Source organism: Mytilus galloprovincialis, chromosome 5 (genome assembly GCF_965363235.1).
Source record: "Mytilus galloprovincialis chromosome 5, xbMytGall1.hap1.1, whole genome shotgun sequence".
NCBI classification, from domain to species: domain Eukaryota; kingdom Metazoa; phylum Mollusca; class Bivalvia; order Mytilida; family Mytilidae; genus Mytilus; species Mytilus galloprovincialis.
Window position 1 is genome coordinate 37,230,156 of NC_134842.1, and position 23,176 is coordinate 37,253,331.

At 31.1% G+C, this 23,176-nt stretch overlaps 2 protein-coding genes across 7 annotated transcripts in view; both read right to left on the reverse strand.

Annotated features, from left to right (window-relative positions):
- LOC143075738 (vacuole membrane protein 1-like) overlaps positions 1 to 9,293 on the reverse strand; it is a 32,507-nt gene extending 23,214 nt beyond the window's left edge. The window contains exons 1-4 of one of the 5 annotated variants that reach the window (XM_076251292.1): positions 9,170 to 9,234; positions 8,145 to 8,197; positions 1,231 to 1,487; positions 432 to 522 (exon numbers count right to left, since the gene is read on the reverse strand). In XM_076251292.1, the coding sequence (XP_076107407.1) occupies positions 432 to 522; positions 1,231 to 1,487; positions 8,145 to 8,174 (378 nt within the window). In that variant the 5' untranslated portion in view covers positions 8,175 to 8,197; positions 9,170 to 9,234. Of the gene's footprint in view, positions 1 to 431; positions 523 to 1,230; positions 1,488 to 3,123; positions 3,147 to 8,144; positions 8,198 to 9,048 lie in introns of all 5 variants that reach the window. The other 4 variants (XM_076251295.1, XM_076251294.1, XM_076251293.1 and 1 more) reach the window with 4 other exon arrangements.
- Positions 9,294 to 12,304: 3,011 nt separating this feature from the next.
- The window catches only part of LOC143075739 (uncharacterized), a 29,863-nt gene continuing 18,991 nt past the window's right edge, over positions 12,305 to 23,176 (reverse strand). For both annotated transcript variants that reach the window (XM_076251296.1, XM_076251297.1), the window contains exons 18-23: positions 22,510 to 23,087; positions 21,537 to 21,717; positions 20,809 to 20,973; positions 19,352 to 19,426; positions 14,944 to 15,024; positions 12,305 to 14,126 (exon numbers count right to left, since the gene is read on the reverse strand). In XM_076251296.1, the coding sequence (XP_076107411.1) occupies positions 13,995 to 14,126; positions 14,944 to 15,024; positions 19,352 to 19,426; positions 20,809 to 20,973; positions 21,537 to 21,717; positions 22,510 to 23,087 (1,212 nt within the window). In that variant the 3' untranslated portion in view covers positions 12,305 to 13,994. The remainder of the gene's footprint in view (positions 14,127 to 14,943; positions 15,025 to 19,351; positions 19,427 to 20,808; positions 20,974 to 21,536; positions 21,718 to 22,509; positions 23,088 to 23,176) is intronic.

A 23,176-nucleotide genomic window follows, 5' to 3' on the forward strand; every position in this document is an offset into this window, starting at 1 on the left:
TCCTATTCATTTGAAAGTTTCAGGGCAGATAGATTTTCACTTGATGAACGATCACCCCATGTCAGATTTGCTCTAAATGCTTTGTTTTTTTAGTTATAAGCCAAAAACTGCATTTTACCCCTATGTTCTATTTTTAGCCATGACAGCCATCTTGGTTGGTTGGCGGGGTCACGCCACACATTTTTAAACTAGATACCCCAATGATGATTGCTGCCAAGTTTGGTTTAATTTGGCCCAGTAGTTTCAGAGGAGAAGATTTTTGTAAAAGTTAACGACAACGGACGACGACGACGGACCAGGTGAGCTAAAAAAATTACCTCAACCAAAGACAGTAACCTGATGCCGGAGTCAGATGGATGGATGAATGAACAAACAGACACACAGACCGAAAAACATAATGCCCATAAATGGGGCATAAAAGAAGAACTTACTGGCTGATGTGTTCCCTGAGTAATGTAGACGAGATAAAATGTAAACAGCATCAACAATAAAGTTACCACAGCAACCTTCCGTCTCCATAACCTTTCAATATAAACATTGTTATTAGCATATGTTATTTAAATATACCATGCTAGATCAAAAGAAATTTATCAAATATACTTTTACTAGTTATCTATTCCTTAGAATGAATGGTTTGTCAAATAATATTCCGTGATATTCTCAGTCTAGTTGTTTATACATAAATAAGACGATATGGTATGATTGCCAATGAGACAACTCTCCACAAGAGACTTTGTACTGTTTTGTTCAGATTTTTCATCCTTTTTTTGTTTTTCCATGATTTATCTAGTCTCACTTTGACTTACATGACTTAAGTGTTTTGCTCTACCTTTGATATCATCTGTCTCCTTTGCTTGTTTTTTGCCATTTAGTCAGTGATGGGTTTTGCTCATTGTTGAAAACTAAATATAGGTAATCATGGTTATGGTGAACTTTTACCAGGAAGATGACAATTAAGTGACACATTTTTTTTATATAGGGAGAAAATCCTGTAAAGTTATCAATAATGATGATAATGGGTAGATTTACATAAAATGTAAGACGAAAGCTTAATCTAAAAGTTTTAAAGGAACTGTTTTTAGAAATAAAAGTCTATGACAAATTGGTAAAGACTGAATGGTCACAGCTTTATCATGTTTATATAGACAATGGTAGATGTGTCTGCAACTCTTACCAATGTGCAGATAATTAATGTATGTGTGTAAGTTTCTGTACAACAATAATACATACTTTTTTCCAGCTTGATTCAGTAGTGAGGCAGTCTCCAGACAGGAGAAGTGTATAGTCTTCAATGGCTTTCTCCACAGGACGATTTTTTCTCGATCTTGTCTTTCTTGATGCATAATGTCTAGTAGATTGGACTTATCTTTAACATCACCGTTAGTGGAATGAGAATGTCTTTGTTTGAGGGTTGTGTTTTCAGAGGGAGATTTTCTGTCCCCTTTTTTGTCCATTTCACTTAAACTGGCGTCAATAAGCCTTTCTATCTACAAAATAATATCTAGAATGAAAACAAAAGTAATACAGGATACAAATTATTTCATTAAACATGTTAAAAAGAATTGACAATTTTAAACAATTAATCTTCACAGCAGTCAAAGAAATAAGATATACTATAATTCAAAACAACTCAAAATTAAATTACACCCATTCAAACATGTATTTTCAAACATAATTTAAAATATTAAGTTCAAATGAATATTTTGCATTCCATTATTCCTTGATCTACTAAATGAGTTTCTATTATTTTAGAGCTATTTAAAAATATTGTGGAAAACATTGAATATGCACTCTGGATTCATTAATTTTCATGGGAACCAATTCTAATGGATTGAGAATTCAATTAAAATTTTCCGTCAAGCTAGACTACAGGAAATTTATATTTGGTCCGATTTCTGTGTGACAATACATACATATCCATGAAAAATAATAATCCACACCAATTGTTAAGGCCAAATAAAAATATATGTGTGGTTCCAGTAACCCTACCGTCCCTACTTTTTCGGCTTAAAAAAAGCCTACCCTAAAGATTTTATTGTCATTTTTCATTAAGTACTGTTGAAGTCAGAATGTTGCTCCCATAGACTCAATGTAAAAAAAAAAAACATAAAATAAAAAAAAATCCCTAACTTCCTACCCCAACTTTTTTTCAGGTGTAACTGGAACCACACATACTTTTTTATTTGGACTAATCTATTACAATTAAAGCAAGTATAGTACTATTAAATTTTATCTGATGATGTGATCAGGTTTTACCTCCATTTTTTGGTAAAAATAATAATATCCATTTTTTGTTAGTATGTTAATACACATTAACCATAAGCATGATCAACGAATGTGTCATTTCATACTGTTAAAATCTTTCAATTCAAGCCATGCTTGATCAGATGATCAGATGAAATTTATTATATGTTAATATAGAACCTACATGTAAACTATATATTGTAATTTAAACAAATTGTGATAAAATAAACACACAAAAAGGTATACAAGCAAAGACAAGCATCTGATACAAGTGTTACGACTGCTAAATAATTATCCCTAACCTTATCATAAAATAAAATATTTAAAATATTTACAAGAGATTTTTTGCATGCATCTAGTTTGCATATATATATGCATTTTTTAAAGAATATCTCTAAAGAAAGATATACACATATCTCTAAAGAAAGATATACACATCTCTTTTTGAGAATTGAATTTATAACTCTCTCATTGTCTCTCTGTTCTCTTTTTTTTACTGCAAAATTTGCTATATCTTGTGTACATGGTATAGAACATATGTTACTGATAAGAAGTCTATACAGACATAAGTATTAACAGGTGTATGTTGACAAATAAAGAGTTAAAACAATACTGTACCAGATTCATTACAACAAACCATGCACACACATGAATGATTAAATAAAGCATTATGAATTTTATGAAATCTCCAATAAGTTTACAACATCAATGCAACAGTTGGAGATAAGTAAGTAAAGACAACACTGTGTAATAGGGGGATTATAAGAACTACTCAAACATAATGATTTCTATCCATCTACAAAATGTAAGGTGAGTAGCACACATAGAGGAGTATCTTGCATTAGAAAGCATGGAGTATAAAATTAGGCTATTTAAGACCTTGATTGCAGTACAGACAATTGCTGAAAAATCATAAATCAGAATGCAATATAAATTAAAATGATTTTCTGTTTTAAAGTAGAAACATTTACATCATTAAATCTACTGGATATAACTTTTATTCCAAAAACAAATAAAAGTAATTAAAACCTCCAGAAGAAAAATTGGATGAATACTGTAATCAATTTCAAATTATATTTGATAGGAATAATGAGAACAAAACAAACCTAAATAAGATTAGCACTTTTGAAGACATCTGAATGTAATGTTGTTCTTTACAAATAGCTAAATATGATTCAATAACACTGTTACAGTATGCCCAATAATTATCAACAACTTTCTCATCTGCAAGGAATTCACAAATTACCCTCATATTACGCAATCTCTTTTGCAAACTGGTTTCGATTCTTATTTGGACTTTTCAGAACTGATTATTTAACATTCATGATTATACTTGAAGTTAAATATTCATGTGAACATTGTTAAAATTTGACAAGAGAATATCTGTGCATTGCAGCAAAATTAGCCAAATGACTGTGTGGGCTGACCCAGTCTACAGTTGACTGCTGCAAAGAGTTAAATTAAATATAGGAAACATTTGAGTGGATCTGGAAGTGGTCATTTAATAGACATGTAAGAGGCATGTTTGACTGCATATCACACATCTTACATTTATATCAGTCAAGGGTACTGTTGAACAAGTTAATTTTATTTACTTGAAGAAGTAAAAAAAAATATACATATATAAGTAAATAAATAATGTTTGAATAAGTTCCCTTAATTTTCTCAAAAATTTACTTGTATTTATAAGTTAATTTTTCTTACAATCCCACAAAAATCCTCAAGTTTTGACAGGGGTCACCACACCAGGCGAAGTGAGCGACAAAGTCGCTCTAGGTCTCCCCACTTCGCTCTAGAGAAGCTCCAGGGAGAAGTTTATGTCGCCCTCGATTTTCAGTAAAATTCCCCAATGTCGCCTCATGATTTTTGATAAATTCTCGATTCAAACGTAAACGACCGATAGGTATTGAAATACAAAACATGTTTCCCCAAAGTCAGAACTGATTTCTCCGCGATAGTATCATACATCAACGTAAAAATTGCATGCCCAGGTGTACTATAAGCAAGAAAAAAGAAAAATCTCGATTTTGTTATGATTGTTTATTGTCCGCCATCTTTGTTATTGAAAATTGTAGATGGTGCCATTTCATCTTTTCATCTCTCATCATTTACCTTATCCATATTAAAATGCACTATTAATTTTGATGTTCTTATATTTACTGACAAAATGTGATGTCCCATAAAAAATTTCAGATTTCTTTTAAAAAACGGAATATTATCAACTGGTATTCGCTTGTATTTTTATTATGTATGTAGTTTAGTACACTGCCGGGAACCAGCACAACAATTATAAACTACAAAACGCAGTCGGTTTTTTGTTCAGGATTTTGTTTTACAGACTGATACATGTGCTTTGTTTCAGCTAAAGGTCCTTTAAACAGTATTTTAATGAATATCTGCTCATTAATTTGATAAGGAACGGCAATATTTACTTCCAAAGTCGTATATTTTTCAAAAATATAAAGTTAGAATTAATCACGTGGTATTTGTTTTCGATTTACAAGTACCTATTTCATTCCGGTTATGAAAAATACGACTTTTCCAATGTTACTTTTTGTGATTTAGTTATATTTAAACACTCGTGAAGTGTTTTAGAATCAATAACAAACATTTCTAACGGCAACTTGATTTTGGAAATTGGCATTTCCATGAAAATACCGCAAATGAGTGCGATTACATGTACACGATTTGAAATTAACAGTTTTACTTTACGTTTTCAACACATGTATGTCAAACAGTTTTCTCTCTGAATTCTTATCAAATATTATCTTAAGAACACATGCATATTGAATCATGATCTTAGCTATGAAACCGTATTTTAACTTTTCTTAATTGATTATCATTTTTGTTTTAAAAGGTTCTTGGACTTGGTTTAATTTTAAAATCTTTGAAATGCAGCATAATTTGATCCAGGTCAAATCTTCAATTCATTCAGACCTATCAGAATAAACATAGCTCTTATGCCACTAACTTATGGTCCTTATGTCATGATATTTTTTGACAATTTGCATAGGACCACATGTAAATAAAAAAGTATTTCTTTTCAGACTACAAGCATGGCAAGACAAGGACTTACAAAATGTACTTCCTTAGCAATTGTCATGAAAAAATGATTAGAAAAGTAACAAAAATTTTTATTCATAATAAGTATAAACGTGATCTGTTGATTTTCCCTGAAGTCTCCCTGTTGGGCCTTCACTTCTCCCTGAAGTCTCCCTGTTGGGTCTTCACTTCTCCCTGTTTGGCTGCCAGGGAGAAGTGACATCTCCCTATAATTTTGAAGTGTGGTGACCCCTGTTTTGAGATGTAAAATCATGCCTTTAATGATTTTTCCTAGGTTTGCTCAATTTTTTTTTAATAAAGTTCAAAGATCTTAAGTATTTGCGCAAGGACTTCAAAAAATTGCTCCTTCAGGGCTTGTAAATGAGCAGTGTTCTGAAGATAACAAACAAATGGGATTTTCATTGTCCATGAAATTGCACTGAAATGATTAGTAAAGACATCTGCAAAGAGCAGGGATAATTTAAAATTCTATTAAAGCAAAAAAATCCTAAGAATTCAATAAAAGAAGATAGGATGACTTTTTACTTCTACAAGTAAAAAAATCTGAATGTCTAAGGGACATAACTCAGCCAATATTTTTTTTTACCAATACAAGTAAATAAAATTCACTTGTATAAGTATCCTACAAATTTACTTATATGGACCATAATTTGCTTTTGGGCTCCGTTTCCTATAACTATAGAAAAGTGATAAAATGTGAATTACTGTAAGAAAAGTTGTAACTACATCTAAAGATGCCATTATTTTTATCAACATACAAGTGTATGCTACTCTTCCCTAGAAAAAAAATTGAAATTAACAAATTTCAAAGATTATACGACCGTATTTGTGTGTCGTTTCTCGCGTTACTTTTCGCGTCCGAAGTGCATAACGCTGACTCATTTATAGATAATCGTCACCGGCAAATTCGTAATTTTTGCTTTAAAATAACAATGAACATCGACCAATAAGAATAGTGAGAAGAAAATGCCGAGAACTATAAGTATTTCTGTAGCAGGTGTAAGAACACTGTCGTTATTTTGGTTTCCCATTTTGTAACGCACATTTTAGATGGTTTAATCTGCTTTGTTGTAAAAGAATCCTTTGCAACAATATGCAAATACAAACTCTCGCGAGATGTTCAAACAGGTAAAACAGAGATGATTTACATTCTTGTTTTGTTCTTCGTAATAATTAAGTTAGAAAATGACGTTATCGTTATGCGTTACATTTTACACGAAACAGAAGTCCATTTATTTATTAAAATTGTTTTTGTCGTTAAGTTCTAATCATTTCCGGTCATACGTGAAACATGTGACTAACATGTGATCACGCCCTTACAGCCGGATATACGAAATACTAGGTCTAAACATTGTCTTTGTTTCCAACGGGATGTAAGCAAACATAATATGTAGGCTTGTTTCGTCTTGTTTAAAAAAGGATTATACAATTTTCAAAGAGATTGCGCCGGGGGTCTATTATTTTTCCTATGTGCATAATGTTACATACGATCTTGTGTGAAAATAAATGCCCAAAGACTTGACAAAATTGATTTCAGATTTGACCGACGTTTTAACACACTTCGTTTCCCAATAACGATGTAAAGGGTCCTTGGAAAATTCAATCGAAATTACGTCTCCTATCATGGTGCCGATGTTCGTTGGATTGATTTAGCTTCAGCAGTAAATATTACTGGATATTTTAGGTGAATAAAGATAACTTAATAAAAAATACATGTTAATGTACCGTTACACTTGGAATGTACAAAGTTGGTATCTTTGTCACAATTTTTAATTAATTTTTTTTATTCATGTTCTGCAAACACTTATCAGAAACGCAATAAACTTGTCAAAGGAAAAGTAAACTTTTACCATGCATGACTTGAAAGGAAGTACTTTATTGATTTTAGCCCACTAAAGTAGGTTAAAATGTGGAAACCATGTAGATGGTGTACAGGTCACAAATATCACATGGTGCCTATTTTAAAGATGCTAATTCCAAGTTAAAAGTTGTTTTCTTTACTGGATTTAAAGAATTTTACATTACCAATGATTTGGAATAAATTGTATATAACTGGAATTTCAAAACCAAATATAAATACATTTTTTTGGCTAAAACATCAAGATACAACGATTATGGTATCCTGTATCAATGAAGAAAATACGGAAATTCCTGAATAAATTGTACTAATTGTTTTCAAAACAAGCACATATTTAGGAGTTTTATAATACTGTTACATTTAAGATGGATTTTAAGAAAAAGTATACTGTTCAGATCATTTTAAGCAGATTTTGCAATAAAATAAAACTAAAAAAATGCTTTCGGTTTCTTATGGTTTCCTGTCGCGTTTAAAAAAAACTTTAACATTGAAAATAGATTTTAAATATTAACATGAAGCAAGTAACACTAGTAATGGTGTTCATTTATGTCTTTTGAAATATATTGTGCAAAATAAAGAAAATAAAGATTGGTTTCCTGTTTTGTTTCCTGTCACGTAAACGGTGAATCAAAATGTATTAATTTTTTCTCGAAAACTCAATTGTTCCATTAATACTATTCTAACATCAACACAACCCACAGAATAAAAGTTAAAGTTTTAGAACTTATAAAAAAAGGATACAAAAAGAAACCAAAGGCCGAATACCAAATTATGGTCCATATGTGTATATTTTTTTTTACTTCTTCAAGTAAAAAAAAATTACTTGAATAAGTAGTACCCCTGACTGTATATTGAGGTTGGGTTGTGTACTGAGTTGCATCATAAAGTGTCAGCTAAAATATGTAGGATTACAAAAAGGTATACTTTGGTCAATATGGTAAGCATTTAAGTGGAGGTTGATATCCAATCAAAGCCTCACCTCAATTCTAATGGTTTGTTGATCTGACATGAATATGGCAGTTGTCAATCATACTGTATAAAAATAAGGACCTTTGAAAATTACCATTCAAACCAGCAAATTGACAAAATGAAAAAAAAACATAATTGACCTATAACTTTTTTAAATTGTTATTTGGATGGAGAGATGTCTCATTGGCACTCACACCACAACTTCCTATATCTATTGATTAAACTGCTGTAATGATTTTAAGCAACTTGGTACCAATAGAAGCAGAATTGTCACAGGTTTATTTGTTTATTTGGTTATATTTTTTTTGTGGATCATTTTCATTTTTTCACAAGATAAACACAAATATCATTTTCTGTTCAGAAATTCTCTATATTCAACCAACTTAAATCAAGAGAAAACAAAAACACCTGAAGACAAAACTATTACCAAATAAACAACATACTGTAGACAATTCTACGTCTGTTAAGGCCTTGTTGATTTTTTTGGAAAAAAAGTGTTTTTATATGAAATAATAGCAAAAAAATGCAGGTGACAAGTTATACTTTTGGCCAGGTACTGTACATACATGACATACAGACACGAATTTTGGAAAGATACATTTATGACACTTCAGTCGGTATAATTTAGTCAGGTGTGGATCCATGATTTTGAAAAGGTTTATCAAGGTCTATGCATTAACTACATCATAAATATAGCTCCATATTGAGACTAAAGGGGCAGATATTGAGATAAGCTGTGACTGTGTCGTGTGTGCACTTTTTCTACCACAAAAAGAGATTGATATAAAAAACTGAAAACAATGACGATAAACGTGCATGACTGATGTCCAAGCAACAAAGTATTTAGTGCTTGAAAACACAGCTATTGATAAAATAAAGCACAACAGTCAACAACAAGTTGGATTCCATCTTACCAAATCCCGTTTGTGGCCTTTCGTTCTCTGGCTTTTTGCTTTTAGTTTTTGTTTAAGCTGCTTAATAGACAGTTTCTCGTAACTGTGGCGCAGGCTTTTACGGTCATAATTCATTGTTTACCTTTTCATTCAGTTAAATAATAGTGTTTACCGGCACACAACGTGTCTTTTTTTGTAGAATTTTCTTGATGGATGATCTTTCCAAATTGTCACTTCCGGTTGGAACAGGGGAGGTAATATTTCCCGCAAAAAATTGAGAACCATGTGTGGTCGATTTTTATATAATTTGAATTTTATCAAATTTGTATTTATATCAATGAAATTAAGTAACAGTTTTCCTAATAACAATAGCTTGACAACGCAAAGCTGATGAAACGATAAATGTGATTTCATCCTTAGCAGTAAATGGCAGTGGGGACCAGTGGGTTACAAAATTGATCTAGATTTTGAGGGAAATGTATAATCAATCTTTTCTTCTTAGAACCGAATATGCTGAGTACATGCATAACCCATCTCCAGCTTAGGGTAAAATTAAACAAACAAAAATACAGATTCAAATGAGGTTGGATTATTGACTTGCAAGCCAATAAGACATCCTTGATATTATTTAGTATGAATTTTGATATACCCTTCTGTTAATCAACTGATTTAAATGGGGAGGACTGCGATCTTAGAACTAATCTGAAGCATTCCTTACTAATTTAATATATCCTTCCCAGGTTTATAAGAACTCTAGAAATTTTGTAACCTTGACATACTTAATTGATGTCTTTTGTTAAAATCATACTTATGTTGGTTTTATGAAAATAGAATTTGCATGTGAATAAAGGTTTTTTAATTCTTCTTAAAAAAACCATGTTTAAAATAATTTATGATCTGCCAGCAATATTTTCATCTTTTATAAATGAATGTATATTTATTTTCTTCTGCTTTCTAGCATAAAGTTCAGTCAATAACTCTGATACAAATATAAGAACTTTGTTATGTTTATTCTCTTTTTTTGCATGTAGGAAATTTACAGTAATATTCTAGACTTGAAAGTGTTAAAAAGAACTGAAATATTGTAAAAAAAACAACCATTTTATGTTGAATTGAAGATATATATATACATGTATTTTGGTGTGCATCATTGAATTATTAAAGAAAAGTTGCTGTCTTATTTACTGTACCTAACATCTCCCTTTATTCATACATTTTGTACATAAACGTTTGCAAAGCTTAAAATGAGTTAAAAAGGATGCATTTAACAATACAAATTTGAAATTTCTCTTGAAACTGCAAAATCCTCCTTGGATCTGTTCCTGCCAATGTGAGCAACACACCAATCCTTCATTGATTTAGACAATTTTTTTGCTAACTGTGAATATTCTTTCTGGATAATTCCAATGGGTAAAATATGTGTCACTAAGAGGTTAAGAAAGATAAATATCAAATAAGACTCCTGCTTATGAAAAAAAAACCACAAACACTTTATAAATTTCATGTGTCTAAACCGTTTTCCTGAACTTACATTCATCAGTAACACTTGAAACCAAACATTTGAAAGCCATAAATGTATAAAAACTGTTGAAAAGCTACATGACTAAAAAAGACCTGAAAATCATAGCCAAATCCATGCAAGGTCAACTTTGCCTGAAGGAAGTGAAACCTTAGTTTCTTAGTACTGTGAAAGTACTTTTATTCGTGGGGTACCAATTTTCGTGGTTTTCGTGGATGACTTTATCCACGAATTTAAGTTTCCAACGAAATAAAACAACCATTGTCCAAATCAAGACATGGAAAGATCCCCGTCGGTAGGTTTGACTACTGATATAATCTTGAGAATATATTGAATAACGCCAAATCTGAGAATACTTTAATAGCAGTCACAGAACTACAACCACATGCAGGATTATACTCATTTAATCTTTAATAGCCTAAACTGTACAACTTTTGATCTTTTAATTCTCATAAAAAATATTTTTGATCGATGAAAGTCAGATTTCTGGTATTGATATGCTAGTATGATAAAGTATTCATTTCATATCCTCATAGTGCTCGTACATATGGGAAATAATAATTTCATACTGGGCTTGATTTTGATAAGAATTATTTCAAAATTTAAGATACGTTTATATCATTTTTTATGTTACTATTTTCTTTAGGTGACATGTTTATGGCCTAAGGGAGCTACCATTTGATTTTTATGGGGGGGGCTAGGATGAAATTTGAAAAAAATAGGCAGGAGAGGAGTTTTGAGTAAAAAAAAAAGGCAGGATGAGACACTTTGCAAAAAAAAAAGGCAGGATGACAATTTAGGTAAAAAAAGTCAGGATAACTAATAAAAAAAAGGCAGGACCGAACAGAGTGAAAAATAAAAAGGCAGGACAGAGATTACAACTAAAAAAAAATGCAGGACAAAATTTTTCATCCTAGCCCCCCCCATAAAAATCAAATGGTAGCTCCCTAATTTACACCTTTGATGATCACTTTATCATGGGTTCATTAGTGTTATCACTTCAATTTACAGGGGTCAATGCTTACTTTGCAATTTCCACCATTCAAAACATTTGTAACCTTCGTTTCTAAAGGCTTTAATTTTCAATTTAAAAAAAATTAAATAAAATCCACGAATTAAAAAACCCACGAACATGTAAATATTGCTCAATCCACGAAAATTGATACCCATGAATTAAAGTACTTTCACAGTAATTCATATGAAAATGGAAGAGTGCACAGCTGGTTTATTGTGGTTAAATATACATTGGCTAAGTATCACATACACTCAGCACTGCATTTGTCAGAAAATCCATCTCTAAAGTTAGACTGGAAGTCAATTGTAAGGATTTCAAAGTAAAAATTTACAGTACTGAAAATTGTAATAGACATGAACACATAAAACTCAAACTAGACTAATTACCAGGTTTGTATTAACATGAGCAACATGACGGGTGCCACATGTGAAGCAGCATCAACTTATCCTTCTGGAGAAAATGAGATCACCCCCAGTTTTTTGTGGGGTTCGTGTTGCTTAGTCTAGTTTTCCATATTGTGTTTGTACACTGTTGTTTTGTCTGTTTGTATTTTTACTTTTTGGCCATGGGGTTGTTAGTTTATTTTGGATTTATGAGTTGGAAAGTCAATTTAGTAACTTTTGCCTCTCTTGTATCACAATATGGATTTGCAGTCAAAATTATTGTAGACAGGCTAGTGATCACAATACATGAACTATGACCACTCATCCACAGAAGTTCTTTTAATAAAACAGATTCTTGACTACAATGTAGATTTTTTATTTCTATAAGTTACAACAGGTTATCTCATTTTAATGACAAAAGACAGATGATGACACAGTAAAAATAAATATTTACATCATGATTGTACAAATAGTATATGCAGTAATGTCAGAATGTTAAAAGTAAAGGTAAACATGATAAAATTGCGAATGGAAATGGGGAATCTGTCAAAGAGACAACAATTGACCAACGAGCAGAAAAAAGCCTGTAGCCCTTTTCACAAAAAATCTTAAGTGTAAAATTTATCGTATGTCTAAAATATTCCTAAACAATTCACCTAAATATTTTTATTGTAAGATTAACTTTTCACTTCAAATTTTTTGTGAAATTGGTTTCTGATGTATACTTTTAATAAATACCTTTACAATATGTTTATATAAGTTGTTTGACAGTTAATACCTAAGAATAACTAAACACTATTTCACAAAATACTAATTTTAAATACTTTTGAATAATTTACAGATTTACATTTATATGAACAATACTGCCTGAAAGTTGAAGAAAGTCATACATACATGTAGTATTCAAGTCTTTACATGAAATAAGAAGGGTCATTACAGATATAAATAAACATGTGGTTTGGAGGCTGGTTTCTATTAGTAAATATTATATTACTTTCATTTATAGCTTGAAATACAAGGATGTGTAGATTGAAATGGAAATCATCAAATTTACAAGGATATATTGGGTGAGGACTGTTCCTTAAAACGACATTGAACCAAGGGAAGACAACTTGCACTATGTTTGGTTGATTAACTTTGAAATACATGCCGTTCTTCAAAATTGTTTCTATAATATAGGCGTTACTCTGGCCTTCCCTGAATTACATATATATCAATCCTAAGGTTTTTCCAATGATATATTTCACTGAATATTTGAAACTTTATAGTTACATAACATTTGAAGTATTTTATGTACCATTTTTTCAGATCACTGCAGAACTCTTTCTTTAAATGACTAGATAAGATTTTCTGTTTGACACAAAGAAATCAATTGTGTCCCTCAATTCAACAAAAATTAAAAATTTGAACAGCGACATGCATTTCTAAACAATAACATAATCTTGTTCATTTGTATAAAAACTATACTAATTTGTAATTCCAATGAAACATGCAAAAATTAATCCCACAATGCACAAAATTTTAATTGATAAGTTCCTATAATTGTTCAAGCTACCTTTTGTGAATAAACACCAAAAATAATGTTTTAATAAAAGTGCAATCAACCTTTATAGTAATTTATGATAAAAACTGTGTACATAATAAAGGAATAAAATTAAGAAAGGAAATTGGGGAATGTGTCAAAGAGACAACAACCCAACCAATTGATGGTCTTAGTATTACAAGTGATGCACTCATGAAATTTCAGAGATTAAAAAGTCATTTAAAATTATATCAACATAACAGACCCTTTGCAAATTTACATTTTAAAATTACAATAAATATAAAATTTCTAATTTCTGAATGTTCATTTAATGTCAGAAAATAATTCTAACCAAGAAAAATTTTGTCCTTCAATTTCATGTAACTATCAAATAAGTACTTTCACCTTAATCATACTAAAAACTTTTCTATATTACAAAAGCTATAATGATGTAGTAAATTTAAATGATGATGATCTGAGGTATATATTGTTTTTGGCTTTCCAAGGTCTTTAGATGACTCCAGTACACTACCATAGAGCTGTCTTTACTGGCTTCAATGGACCTGGTTTTGGTTGCACACTTTCAAATCCATCAATCATTCTAATAATACGTGCTAATGGTTCCTTGTGTTTTGGTATCAATCCTGAGTTTATTAAAGTCTGGAAAATAAAAACATAAAAAATTACTTCATTTTCACAATTTTAATGAAGTATTGAGAAATTGTAAAAAGACTATTTTTAATTTCTTAAAAATATTAACCACAAGAAATAAAATTGAATGACCTATAAAACACATGAGTCAATGTTCTATACATTATACTTACATTCTTGGAAAACATACAACTTTTTTAAACAAAATATGAGTCTTTCAAGTCAATTAACCCTCAATCTTGTACACTTTATATTCTGACTTACCTCCCCTGATTGTATCCACTAAATTATCAAACGTGTAACATTTCCAATTTCGACTTACCTCCCTGATTATATCCACTTACTGATCAAACTTGTACACTTCCCATTTTGACTTTCCTCCTTTAATGTATCCACTGGCTTATCAAACTTGTACACTTCCTATGTTTACTTACCTCCCTGATTGTAGCCACTAACTGATCAAACATGTACACTTCCTATGTTGACTTAACTCTCTGATTGTATCCACTAACTGATCAAATTTGTACACTTCCTATGTTTACTTACCTCCCTGATTGTATCCACTAACTGATAAAACTTGTACACTTCCTCTTTTGACTTACCTCACTGATTGTATCCACTATTTGATCAAACGTGTACACTTCCTCTTTTGACTTACCTCCCTGATTGTTTCCACTATTTGATCAAACTTGTACATTTCCTCTTTTGACTTACATCACTGATTGTATCCACTATTTGATCCAACTTGTACACTTACTATGTTTACTTACCTGCCTGATTGTATTCACTAACTGATCAAACTTGTACATTTCCTCTTTTGACTTACCTCCCTGATTGTATCCACTAACTGATCAAACTTGTACACTTCCTCTTCAGCTTTCTTCCAATTTTCATCTAAAGTTTTTATCTAAAAACATATAAATTTTATTATTAATAACAAAATTTGCAAGGTGTTCCTATTTATGTATCATTGTAATTTTGCCTATTTTCTTTTGTTACCTATTCTGAAATCGGGCTCAATCTTCTTTTAAACTGTGTATTGCTTTGATTATTTTTTTTTTACATTGGCTAAAAGGTATAGGGGGAGGGTTGAGATCTCACTTAACAAGTTTAACCCTGCCACATTTGTGTGCCTGTCCCAAGTCTGGAGCCCCTGGCCTCAGTTAGTCTTGAATGTTTTTTTGTTTTAGTTCATTTTGTGTGTTTGAAGTTTTAATAATAGTATGACATCTATTTTCACTGAACTAGTATACATAATTGTTTAGGGGTCAGCTAAAGGATGCTTCCTGGTGCTGGATTTTCTGGCTGTGTTGAAGACCAATAGGTGGCCTTTGGCTGTTTTCTGCCCTTTGGTCTTTGTCACATTCCCCATTTCCATTCTCAATTTTATACCATATATGTTATTACTAATTAGACATTTACAAAAATTTGGATGTTTAGTGGGTATAATGAAAATCCAAACTATCAATGGTAGTGAAGGTTTGTTAAGCTGAAAATTCAGATGTAGACCAAATACTCGATCATTCCTTAATATAACTAGAGGTTCTAAAGAGCCTGTGTCGCTCAACTTGGTCTTTTTGCATATTAAACTAAGTACACATATGGATTCATGACAAAATTGTGTTTCGGTGATGGTGATGTGTTTGTAGATCTTACTTTACTGATATTTTACTGAACATTCTTACTGCTTACAATTATATATTTCTATAATGAACTCGGCCCAGTAGTAACAGGGGGAAATACTTTACAAAAATTTACACAAATTTATGAAAATTGTTAAAAATTGACTATAAACATGATAAACGTGATATAGGGCAACCATTTTGATCATGTTGACTTATTTGTAGATCTTATTTTGCTGTACATTATTGCTGTTTACAGTTTATCTCTATCTATAATAATAGTCAAGATAATCAGGGATCTCCATGGCCTGTTTGACGATGGCGCCCCGCCATCGTTCAAATGTCATGCGCCATCGTCAAATGACTCGCGCCATCGTTAAATTCTCTTGCGCCATCATTAAATGTCTTCCGCCATCGTTCAAGACTTCATCGTTTTTTGTAGCCCGACGCCATTTTTTTTATCAATTATAATCAAATGCATGTAATTGCATAACCCTTAGGCTTTTTATGTTATAATCCAATACAGTTCTAACGCCTGAGGAATCTACGGATTAAGATCGCTAATCACTTGTACCTGAGCTTGTACAGGTAGATCAACAAACCAGACACGAGAATACTATCTGAGGATAAACGATTCATTTGTCGAAATAATCAACTAAGTTTTAGCAAAAGATTATGATAATTTATATTAAATAAATAAATTAATAATCCAGTTACAAAGAAAACATTTTAACAAGTCGAACACGTGCTTTGTTTTGACTTACGCAATCAGCATCCCCCTTTTTAAAAAAGTACAAAATAAGACGCAAAATAGTAAATATTATTTCATCGCAAATAACTCGAGTACTGCTGTAACGATAATTTAGAATTACTTTAAAAGTTTAAAAGTAAAAACTTTAAATATTTTCTGTAAAGAAATATCGTATCGTAATTCCGAATTCATTTCGTATATTACAATCAAATTGATACATCCGCGTTTCCGGTTTCTATTCAGACTCGAAAGATACATGTTGCACAGTATCAATTTGCCAGATAAAGTCATTAAAAACCTTTTCATTTGTTAAAGTTTGCTTTACAAATCTCTTTAACCTTTTACATAACCCGTACGAATCGTTTTGTTGTTGCTGAAATCAGCCATACCGGTAATGGGTTCTAAATTTGACAGTGTCCATGAAAAATAAGCTCCACATCATATGATTTTTTACCCCCATAACAATTACCAAAAAAACAAGAAATCTACATGGAGACCTTCATGACAGCTTTTTGGTCATTCTCGACTAAGGGGGGACCATGAAGACTTGGCATTTGAATGGTTAAAAACGACAATAAATGAAAATATTGATACTTCTAATTCTATAATGAAAATTCAAATAAATATAATTTAAATAAGCAATGAATTAGCATGATCACCATTCCTTGTATGGAGGGATAAAATACTTCCGATCGCGCTACACTGTACAACTTTGACACGGTTTGTAATAGTGAAAGTTCCTCCATCGTTCAATTTTCATCCATGGAGATCCCTGGATAATAACCAAAAGCTGCAAAATTTTCTTAAAATTACCAATTCAGGGGTAGCAACCATACAACATGTTGCCTGATTGGTAAGAAAATTTCAGGGCAGATAGAATTTGACCTAATAAACAGTTTTACACCATTTCAGATTTGCTCTAAATGCTTTGGTTTCAGAGATATGAGCCAAAAACTGCATTTTACCCCTATGTACTATTTTTAGCTATGGCAGCCATCTTGGTTAGTTGTCCAGGTCACTGGACACATCTTTTAAACTAAATACCCGAATGATGATTGTGGTTCGGTTAAATTTGGACCAGTAGTTTCAGGGGAGAAGATTTTTGTAAAAGTTAACGAAGCCGACTCCGGATGCCAAGTGATGAGAAAAGCTCACTTGGTCCTTTGGGCCAGGTGAGGCAGATTCCAAAAAGAAAAGAAAATTTCTGTCAAAAAGAACAAATTAAGAAAAATAATACTAACTGTTATTTGAATGATAATATGTGAATGTTTTATTGAATAGTAATGTTATATAAAGCAAGCAAACCAATTATTGGATATGATTGTTTCCATTAAAAGTAGAAATGATCAAAACAAGTTGAAAAATGTGAAATGTTTGACGGAAATTACTTCCCATTTTTTTGACACAAGGTTCATGTTTTAAGAGGCTTTAAGTTGACACTGGTATAATAATTTTTATTAGTGTAGTCTGATTATTCAAACATCCCTGTTTCCAAATCTTTTGCTTTTCTTTTGTTAAAAACATCTGTGATATATGTTTTTTTCAATTTCAAGTACCTTACTTATTAGGTGCTCGTCTGTCAATAAATGTTATGATAGCAACAGGTTCATAAAATCTTGCCACATCATTGTAGGTACTTATATAAGCCTGTTAAAATTGTATTTCATAATGTACATTAAACATACACATTTTGGATCTTTCAATTTACTTTATTTAATCAATAGTTTTATCAAATCTGTTGCTAACATAATTTCTGTCAAACTTGACATTTTATGTTAGCAACATTTGGATGTGTTACAAATTAGAGTTATCTGTCCTGGGTTGAAATCTTTTTAAATTTCAGGCAGCGGTATTTTGCAGGAGTTCTTAATATGACTTTCAACTAGGATAAGATCTCCAATGTTGGTTAAAAATCTCAAAGATATATTGTCCGTCAAATTTATTTATGTTAGCACAATCTTATGTTAGCAACAAGTCTGTCAACATCTTATGTTAGCAACACTATTTAGTCCGTCAAATTTTATGTTAGCAACAATAATGTCCGTCAAATCTTATGTTAGCAACAAAAAAGTCCGTCAAATATTATGTTAGCAACAAAAAAGTCCGTCAAATATTATGTTAGCAACAAAAAAGTCTGTCAAATGTTATGTTAGCAACAAAAAAGTCCGTCAAATATTATGTTAGCAACGACTTAATTTCTGTCAAATCTTATGTTAGCAGCATTGTTCATGTCTGTCAAATCTTATGTTAGCAACTCCAAGAAATACCTTTTTTAAAGTTATTCCAATTCCTTTTTTATTGGTGCAGATGTTCAGAAATGTTTTATTCCTATTTGCCTTTCATATTAAATCAAGATATACATCCAAACCTTGAAAATACTGAAAATATCAGGATTTTTTGTGTTGCTAACATAAGAATTTTCCGTCAAAATGTCTGTCAATTTTGTTATGATAGCAACATTTTTTTAAGGTGTTCTTTATTTAAAAAAATATAATGTGAATAGATCCATTTTTTGTCAAAAAGTGTTTACTTATATAAGTATAACATGCATTCCAAAACAGAACTTCATTGGTGTTGATTTTGTTAAACATAATTTTGGGAACTTTTCAACTTTGTTATTTGGAATCTGCCGCGAGTTAAAAAGCTGAGAAATATGTGACAAAAAGTCAAAAGTATGAATAGACAGACAATGTCATTGAAGTATACACCTCCCACTAAATGTATAACTCTTTGGTCAGGTTGTCTCTTTGACATATTCCCCATTTAATTCACAATTTCAATTGTCACTTTTGATTGTAGAAAATACATTCAATACATTTTTGCTTCAAAGCAGATGCATGATATTTTCTGTTTCAACTTACCCTCTTAGAAGCCTTTATAGCTAAAGTTTCATGGTATTCTTCCCCTTGTTTCACCTTTTCTTTTAATTTCTGAATCTGAAATAAATTAAATATAATTTTCATCTTCATTTAATAGTTATTATTGCTTTGTATTTCTAAAGCAGTTAAGGTGGTACCTAACACTACAGGGAGATAACTCTGTAAAGTCAGCTTAACGTTTTAATTACGTTGTGTTGTAAAGGGAATATTAAGCTTCTCAATGATCAAAATTTGTGTTTGTGAAACTGCTTTATAACCAGTGTAATTTTTCTGACAAAATGGTTGGTTCAAAATTTTTAAAATTTTTATATTTTTGTTAAAGGGTCAAAGTAAATATTTTAACAAAATTTTATGAAAATTAAACGAGCCAAATTAATTTTAGTGAAAGTGTTGGGTACCACCTTAAGAATATATGTTTGAAAATATCAATTCCAAAAAATGACTGAATTCTTATATCAGGTTTTTACTTGTAGTTGTTTTTGTGTTGATTTTTTTTAAACCCAGATGGACATTAATCTTCTGTCTATTTATTTTGTCTTTGATGGATAGTTTGACAATCATATTATACCAAAACCTTATTTGCTTTTTTGGCAAAAGTGTTCAAATACAATACTTTTATTTCCATTTCAATAAAGAAGATTATCTTTTCCATTTATATAAACCATATATAATTGTCTACTGCTCATACCCAAAAAAGAATTACTAATTACAATCGTTAAATTTTTATGCTTTTAACTTTTGCAAATTTTGACAACATTTACTTGATGTGAGAAAAATATTATCTTTAGTTGTGAAATATCTGTTTTCGGCAATTGATTGTTCCAAATTTAATTATATGATATCAGATTTTCTTGGTTTCCTCTGAATTTTCCTATTGTGATGTCATAAAAAAAGGCGAACATGACTGATGGTCACATATAAAGAACACAACTTTCTGAAAATCTTTGAAAGGGGAGGATAAAAGTCATTAGAGAAACCCATTCCACCAGTTTAACTTGTGTATATAGAAATATTTTTCCACTCTCAATTTAGTTATTTTTAATCATTTAAATAGTTTGGCAAGCCTCACGCTTTAAATGTTAAAAAAATAACTGTCTCCAGTGGAAAAATATTGTAACACACTTGTTGTAGTGCTGGAATCTATTGTGAATTCATTATAATTCGTTGGATACCAATCTTCGTGGATTTTGTGGTTACAGGTGAACCACGAAAATTACATGTACAACAAATGACACATTTTCTAAAGGCATGTATGCAAAATTGGGCAAGACCATGAAATCATTTTAATATCCAAGAAAATGCAAGTTTTCCTCAATCCACAAATAAAACCCAACATATTCCTCCTAAACACAACAGTAGCTACTTGATATTTTTGTTGACTTCCAGTTTATGTGTAGTTACATGGTTAAGGTATTTAGCTACTGATTATTTATGTTTACCTTCAGTTTAAGAGTAGTAATATCATTGTGATATTTAGCAAAGTTGCCAGTTGGTTCTCCTGTCACACCTGCCAGTACGGCCTTTAACTGACCAGATAAGATCTGTTTTTCTGCCTCTAGCTGTTCAATCTGTGACTTTGCATTGGAGAGGTGGGATTTCAAATACTATAAAATATATATAATGATTTATTTTAATGTTTGACCAAAATTAGTCAAAATTGAAATTCATATACATACAATATGATGTTTCCTTTTTAGTTTAACATGGTAATTTTATAAATGAAATGAAATAATGAAATGGATGGAGAAATTAAATTGGACTTTGAACTGAATGAAGCCTAAAATATCAGTTTGACTAATATTTTGAGAAAGTTGTAATATTTTGTTTACACAAAGTATGACTGAGGCTCATCAAACATATGAAAAAAGAACTCTTTGACGCATAAAAGAGATTAAGAGATCAAATTTAGAATGTTTATTACTTCTTTTTTGATTGTATAACCCCTTATGGCTATTCCAGAAATAGCCATGTCCCCAAGGGACCACATTTTTTTCTAACCCACACCACCCACAGAAATAAAAATAAATTAGAGCACCACTCCCTTTGCATTTTGGTTATTCAAATACAACCACCCACATAAAATTTAAAAAATGACTTCCCTGGGGCGGGGGAACTGTTTTTTTTTATGGAACAGCTCTAATAAAATAAATATGAGGCTAACACCTACACTTATTTCTGCCTCCTGCTTTACATAGAATCCCATCTTGTCAGACAGACTTGTAATGTTTTCTGTCAGTGTGGAAATGTTTGCCTCTGCTTCAGTAAGATGACTTTTCTTCAAAGACAACTCTTCTTTTGTTCTCTGTTCTGATGTTTGGCATATATCTAATTGTTCACACAATTCTTTACTGTAAATTACAAAGAAAATGTACAATAAGAAAGAGAAAAGCATAAAAGAGAGTAAAAAAAATAAAAGCAAACGAATTTTTTGCATACTGTTTTTTTTAAAATAATTTGAGTCAATCTAATCAAACTGATTGTTTTGTTCTCTTTTGAATTGTTTCATATTTTCACTACCCCTAGGCATAATACCTTACTATAGTGTGTAGGTTTTGCTCATTGTTAAATTATCTAAGACAATATAGTAACCTTTAATATCACATCCCTGTCCTTGAGCTTTGGTGGAAAATTATCTCATTGGACATCAGATCACTTCTTCTTATTTGTGTATAACCTTCAATTTTATATCATTTTATCTTTAGTAACTTTGTATACCATATACAATAATTTAATTTTGGATGTAACGCGTCTTCTGATTGGCTGACGTTATTTTGTTATCAGACCATAGACATAATTTAGTCATGTGACCGTGACGTCATCAACGTTTTTTCAAGGTTTTCTACAGATTAAAATGGAATTTAGAATTAAATTATAAGAAATGACTGTAATATTTTTTCTGTCTATTCGAAATAACATAAAAAATGTGGTGCACACTGTTAAATAACCCGCTACGTGCGTTATTCAGTGTGCACCACATTTTTTATGTTATTTCTTCATAGACAGAAAAAATATTACAGTCATTCCTTAAATAAAAAAAAATAATGGTAAAGTAAACAGTGTTCATATAAGAAATTAGCTATGAGACAAACATTACATTTTTCTCATAAATATGGTAAAACACATGTAAAAGTTAAACTTACTTTTCTAATTGTAAATCATCGATAGAAAGCCTTGAAGCCTTTTCTATGATACTAGCACATCTAATAATTTCACTAAATGTTTCACCAATACATTCTATCTGTTCAGCCAACCTTAGGTTAGTATCCTCTAATTGTGACTGTGACATAACACTGATATTCTTCATCGTAGAATCTAATGGTCCAGGCTTGGATTTGATTACACTAGTTCCAGTTCTTACTGGGGCAAAGGCACTATTTCTCTTAGAAAAACCTAACCTATCCCTACTCTGGGCGCTAGGACTTTCCTCAATGGAGTCTCTGTCTTTCAGTTTTTCACAAATAGTAGACATTTCATCGAACGGTGTGACACCCTCTATGTAGGGTGAGATACTCCTAGATGATTTGTCACTGGGACTAGATTTACAGGATTCATATTCACTGTCACTCTGGCCTTCTGCTGCTTTAATGACCATAGATAAGAATGACCGATCCTGGGTTTTACGACAAGAGTCTGATATATTGTTTGTTTGTGGCTTCCTTGCAGACTTCTTAGCTGATGGTTTTAACCTTGGTTTCATACAGCTGGTTAGTGGACTTGACTAAAATAAAAAAAAATCTTGTTTATTTTACAAGTACATGTCTTCATGTCATTGTGGAAATTTTATTTGTTAGTAGATCAGTTGTATTT